The 6,826-nt window shown below is 38.2% G+C and overlaps 1 protein-coding gene across 1 annotated transcript; it reads left to right on the plus strand.

Moving 5' to 3' along the window:
* Window positions 1–5,127: 5,127 nt before the first annotated feature.
* On the plus strand, window positions 5,128–6,701 carry LOC106536080 (CD209 antigen-like protein B). Its single transcript, XM_014033252.1, has 3 exons — window positions 5,128–5,372; window positions 6,293–6,471; window positions 6,579–6,701. The coding sequence occupies exons 1-3, from the start codon at window positions 5,153–5,155 to the stop codon at window positions 6,699–6,701; spliced, it is 522 nt and encodes a 173-aa protein (XP_013888706.1). The 5' UTR covers window positions 5,128–5,152.
* The last annotated feature ends 125 nt before the right edge of the window (window positions 6,702–6,826 follow it).

Consider the following 6,826-nt stretch of genomic DNA (forward strand, 5'->3'; position numbering starts at 1 on the left):
ATGTGATCACTGACTTTGTGGAAGAATATGGAAGATTATTATGAGATAACAGTCTCAACTGCTGCTGTTAGTTTCTCATAACTTGTTTTTTTTAATTCTCACACAAAAGGAGAAGAGCTTAAAAATGACTCGGAAGTCAGACTGGAAGAACCTGAGAGTTCTGCACACAGTGTTAGAACATTTTACTGAAACCAAACGAGAAGTCATTTATTGTAATCAAACAAAACAACAAATGTAAACATTAAAATAAATGAAAGTTATTGCAAAAAAATTTCTGCTGCACTAAGTAAAAATCTGACTTAACTCCAATTTTATTCTTTACAAAGAACCAAATATAAGTCAAAATCTCCCCACAGGACTGTTATTGTTCTCATGAAAAGTTAGCTTTCCGCTGGTCACTTATCAACTGATGTTAGCAATCACTTAGTGATGACATTAATCTATTATTGAGTTTTTTAAATCAGTTAAACTGTATTTTAATGCCAAGACTGAGTCCAAATCCACTCTATTTATTGATTCCCTGTTATTATTTACATTCATAAAGTCACAGATTATTTCTATAATTTAATCTACTAGCTTCATTTGCACATTATTTTCCTGACTTTTTAAAGCTGACTGACTTCAAATGGCAGTAAAAACATAATACTTAATCTATCTGTTGATGTAGGAGCTGGATACAGAGAGGCAGATGCAGCAGGTAGGAGTATCTCAGGTAGGACAGAGGGTCTCAGGTAAGAGATGAAGGTGATGGGCAGGTTTGAAGGAAATATAAAATGTCAGATAATTAAATTAATGTGACAATTTATCCCAAACAAGTTTAGAGGAGGTTTTTACATTTATTTTGTTATCAATTTAATTGTATTTATAGCACAACATATTGTGTCAAACTATAATGAAACTCAACTGCATGTTTCAAACTAAAAACATGAATAACTTTACCCAAGAACCCAACAACCCAACCTTAACAGCTGTAATTATGATAACCACCATAGTGAATCTAGGGGTCATTTGACTTTTTTCTGATTTGATGACAGGCCCAATCATAACAAAYTGACATGGCATCATGCAGCTTCAGAACATAAAKAATTTAAAGATGGCCTATTTTGGGGGTCCTAGAACAAGTTAGGATCCATCTGTGGSCTATACAAAACATGTTCATTTGATTTTAATATACAAAATRAATCTCAKATRATGAAATTTCACCTTTTCAGTTCTGCCTGTTCTTTACATCTCTTCAGAACGTGCTGTTTGCACCCYCTCCCAACCTTTTRTTTACGTGAACTCCACCCTCCCAACATGGCTTTCATGTTAGAACTTCAGACTGGAGCATCTGACTGAAGTCAATTCAATTAAATTCAGTTTATTTATTAAGCGCCAAGTCACAACGACTGCTGTCTCAGGGCACTGTACACACACACACACACACACACACACACAAAACAAACAATAAATCTAAAGAAGCCAGCAGACTGCGCAGAATCTTTGCTTCACCACAGTCTCCCACCCTGAGCAGCACACCGACTGCAGCAGAGAGGAAAAACTCCCCATTAACAGGATGAAACTTCCAGCAGAACCAGGCTCAGGACAGGCGGCCATCTGCCTCGACCGGCTGGGTTTGGGGACAGGAAAGAGTCAGACAAACACAGGACTGGTCCAGGTGTATTTTCCTCTGAAGAGAGACAAAGAAAACACGTTATTGATAGAAGTCAGGCATTTTGGTGGTGGGGAGGAAAACGTGCGTCCTTCGCCGATTTCTGGAACTGGCGAAGACAAACCGAGGGGCGGTTAAGATCTGTGACTCGCAGTCTGGAGACTCCCGCTCCACAGCGCTGGTGACACAGAAGCCTGAAGGCTGCAATGCACGCTGGCTTCCCCAGCGCCAAGGTGCCTGGCTTCGGTCACACATCCAGTCTGTCYCTGCGTGCAGCCGGATAGCAGCCCATGCTGTGTGGCCACCCCAGGGGAGTGTGCGACAGACTGGTGCCCAGAGAGGCAAATGCAATTCCCCAGGTCGGTGTTCTGATGATCTGTGCTAACACACGACAGTAGCAAAATCTGATGAGGTACTACAGAACACTGGCAGCGCGGTCAACATTGTGCTAAATGTCAAATCATGTTCAAACTGAAGCAGCAGCAACACCAAACTCACAACACATCACTTACTATCACCATCTGCAGATTRGTGAGGAACAATAACAGAAGTTTCCTTTCAGCTGAGGGTCCTTGAGTAAATCCTGTTGGCATTATTTTTTACAGTCCTCCATGGTGAAATTATTTACACAAACTATAACTTTCTTTGGCAATATTGCTAGAACATTGCCATAAAAAATAAAAATAAAATTATCCAGCCATCTCTGTTCTCCATGGTGGGGGCACGGACCTCTGTGCCCTTTCCTGGATCTGCTCTGGTATGGCGGGTGCCGGTGGGACCCATGAGTTTGTCACTGCTGGCCCCGGGGGCTGTGTGTGTGGTCACTGGTGGGACTCTCCCAGTTCTCCCCTATGGTCTGATCTGGGGGGTGGGTGGGCAGATCTTCCCGTGCGGGTGCCCCTTGGGGCTCTGCGCTCAGGATCCCTCTCGGGCCCTTGGGCTCTGGTCTTCCCTATGTCTGCCTCATGTCTTGGGGGTTGGGTCTCGGTCCTTCACAGTCACTATTAAATATTCCATTGGAGAAATCTTGTATATACACGCATGTTCACAACTGCTCACAAACAGGTGTTCTGATCCGGGGGGTTCTGACAGGTCACTGAGTGTGTATATATGTCTATGTGTATATACAGACAATATTTATGAATGTAGGCATGTATGTATGTATATATTTATATATGTATGGGTATGTTTATATATTTATATATGCCCTCCATGTATTTATCCATTTATTTTTCAGGTGAGCGGACAGATGTTGGGTGTGTGGTCCTGTGTTTTGTTGGTGTATATTTAATATACTTCTAATCTCTATTTCAATCTTTCTAATTACGTTTCTCTTTGTTTTCCCTCTTTCTGTCATGATTTGTGTCTGTACTTATGATTTAGTCTAAGTTTTCTGTCTTTTCCTCCTGTTTTCTTCCTCCTGTCTGCCTTTTGCTCTAGCCCCGCCCACTTACACCTGATCCTCGTGTTTCTTCCCCAGGTGTTTCTTGTTAGTTCTTCCTTTATATTCTGTCCTTTGTCCTCAGTCTTTGTCAGATCCTTATTTTTGTTCTCTGTTGGCTGTTCTCTGTTCTCTGTTGGCTGTTCTCTGTTCTCTGTTCTCTGTTGGCTGTTCTCTGTTCTCTGTTCTCTGTTATATGTTCATGTTCCTGCCCAATATCCCTTGTTCTTGTTTGCTGCCACATCAGCACCTTTTGTGTTGTTTTAATAAATCACTTTTTGCCACCTCACTCAGTTCTGCATCTTGGGGTTCTAATCAACCAAGCTCAATCGTAACACTTTCTCTATTTTTTCTTTGCTTAAAAAAAATCACTGATGATGAAGAAATTAAGAAACTAATAAGTTCTTTTTTCTACTGAAGTAATGAAAAAAACAGGAAAATCACAATTATGAAAACTAATTTCTACCACTTCCTACAAATACAAGTTAAATTTAAATAAGCCTATCACTTTTATACTGGTCAAAATTAAATAAAGTTGTTAACTATGCTGTAGTTTATGTCTTTAAATCTGTAATTTATTACATTATGTTCACACAACTGACTAGAATCTACTCAAAATAACATTTTATATTTTATTCACACCTGCCCATCACCCTCATCTCTTACCTGAGACACTCTGTCCTACCTGCTCTGACTCTGAGCTCCTACACTAACAGATGGATTAAGTGTTAGGTTTATTTACTGCCACCTGAAGTCAGTCAGCTTTAAAAAGTCAAGAAAATATCAGGAAATAACATCAATAAATACCAGATCACTATTAGTTCTTTGCATCATTTGATTGTAAAAATAGGTTTTCTGACAAAGATGCTCTGTTTTTATGCAGAAAATACAGAAACTCTGAAAGAAACACACTTTTTGGATGTGAGAAATTTATTATCGCTAAGATAATAAAAACTGCTCATGTACTACCATTAATTACAGAAATATTTGGTGACTTTATGAATGTAAATTATAACTATCAGAGTGGACTTGGACTCAGTCTTAGCCTTAAAATACAATTTAACTGATTAAAAACAACTCAGTTATAGATTAAATGCCATCACTAAGAGATTGCTAAAAAAATGAAATTGAATAAAAATTTTTCATGGGCCCCTCTCCCTTATCGAGCCCTGACCCTGTCCCTCCCCCACCATGCCCATGAACTGACTTACAGAGTTTAAAGGCTACAGAGTCAATGAAAGATTGTTAGAAATTGTTTTKTGAAGGTTTGTGTGCAGCAGATTGTTTTTATTTTAATTCAGACTAATTCACAAATCAATAACTTACTCTGCTGACTGTATAGAAATACAAGATTACTGTACATCCAACACAAAGAGAAACAAAACGAATTCACTCTCCTGTTGTTTTCTGTCTAAACAGAATCTAAATCAGCAACAAACTGTCAAGTTTGTGTGTYTGTGTGTTTGGGGACACTTTGTGTTCTTCTGGTGATTGCTGTCATCGTCCTGTCCATCGAAAGTGAGTTTATTTTACAACATACAAAAAAACCTTTTATTCAGCTAAGTTTGTGTGGTTTATTTTCAGGTTTTGAAAAAACGAAAAACTAAATTAAACTAAATTGTAAATTAATAAAAATAAAAAAAAAACATCTTCTGAGTCTGAAACTGAGTAACGTGTCCTGTCTCCTTTGGTTCTCAGTGTCCATGCAGGAAGCAACCATCAGTTCCCTCAGTAGCAGAAATGATCAGCTGACTGTGTCAAACAGAGACTTAACAGATCAAACCAAACAACTGACCATGAAAAACCAAAACCTAAATAATCAAAACCAAAACCTAACAAATCAAAACCAAAACCTAACAAATCAAAACCAAAACCTAACAAATCAAAACCAAAACCTGACAAATCAAAACAACCAACTGACTGTGACAAACAAAAACCTAACAAATCAAAACCAAAACCTGACAAATCAAAACCAAAACCTAACAAATCAAAACCAAAACCTGACAAATCAAAACCAAAACCTAACAACTCAAAACAACCAACTGACAGGAAACAACTTAATGCTGCAGAATCTGACTCAGAAGCTGATGAACGACTCCAGAGATCTGAACAGCCGGATTCAGATTTTAGGGAATCAGACTGAACAACTGCAGAACAACGTGACAATCCTSAAGAACCAAACTGATCAGCTGAGCAAAGAAAGAAACAACCTGAACTGGACTCTARGAGCCATCCTGATGTTTGACAACTTTCCTGTAAAAGATTTCTGCCCCAACCAAAGTAAGTTCTTCTCTGTGCTGTCCTGAAACTCTAAACCTATGTCAGTWATTACTTAAAGRTCTTTAATAGAACAATCACATGTAACTCATTATAACCCAACATATAGCAACAAATAAATATAAACTGCATGTTTATACTGTAACACAGTARGGCTACAGCAGTACTGACTGCCACTTCACCAGTTATAGAAGCTACTTTACAGCAACCAGATGTAAGATCGACAGTCATGAAGGGTTTAAAAAACTGAAACAGAAAGTTCACAGAACTCGTATTAAATATTTAGAAGGAAATGGAAAAATAATATGAAAACAAAGACAAGACAGCGTTCAAGTCCAGCTCCAAACAAGYTCAAAATTCAAAGCTCAGACACAATGCTCAGAGTTCCATGGTGATTTGGGAAATAGTTCCAAAAATCATATGTGAAAACTGTCCAAAACAGGATCCTTCTTAGAATGTCCATGAGATTTAGAAACAACACACAAAAACAAGGGTTGATGTCCTTCCACAACGAGGTTTGTAGGTAGCTCACTGTCAACTGAAGGAGGTTGTTGAAAGGGGTGAAAAAAATAAACTGACAATTGAGTAAATGATTGAAGGCTTCTGACTYATTTCAGTTGTAAATGTCACAGAAGTTGTTTAGCAAACAACAAACACAGCCAGAACATAGCCTCACACACTGCCCCRGAACTTAAAACAACAGGGTGCAGCACTAACAAAGTCATGTCAGAGGTATACCTCAGGTTAGATGGATTACAATATTATACTGCAAGGAGAGSATATCTTCCTGTCATTATTAAAGATCTTTATGTTTAAAGAATGTGTGTTGCCTTTTTATCAAAATGTTCTAATATTTTACGTTAGATCTGAGTTATAAGCTTGTTATAACTATTTCTGTCATTTTAATATTATTTTCTGAACAGAGTGTCAGCTGTGTCCAACTGGTTGGGTTCTGTTCCAGAAAAAGTGCTACTTGTTTTATAATGAAACTGCAGTAAACTCTGATGAAAACTGGAAGTTGTTGAAGCCCTGGGACCAAAGTCAACAGTTCTGTCAGAACAAATTATCAGATCTGGTTATTATTAATAATCTGCAGGAACAGGTGAGCTCTGAGACCAACATCACAACTTTAACTTTCTGAATGACACATATTTAAATTATTAAAAACAATATCAGTCTAAAAGTGTGAATATTTGTTCAATTTAACAGGAGTTCGTCAGTAATAAAGCTGTGGTCTACGACCCTGACATCTGGCATGGATACTGGATGGGATTACGTAAACTGAACAACATCTGGGTCTGGGTTGATGGAAGCACTGACACACTTCAGTAAGAACATTTCTGTTACATGTAAAATACCAAAACCATTTTTTGTACTTTAAATACCATTAGATATCACACACACACACACACACACACACACACACACACACACACACACACACACACACACACACA

This window comes from Austrofundulus limnaeus, unplaced genomic scaffold (genome assembly GCF_001266775.1).
Source record: "Austrofundulus limnaeus strain Quisiro unplaced genomic scaffold, Austrofundulus_limnaeus-1.0 Scaffold1675, whole genome shotgun sequence".
Taxonomy (NCBI): Eukaryota; Metazoa; Chordata; class Actinopteri; order Cyprinodontiformes; family Rivulidae; genus Austrofundulus; species Austrofundulus limnaeus.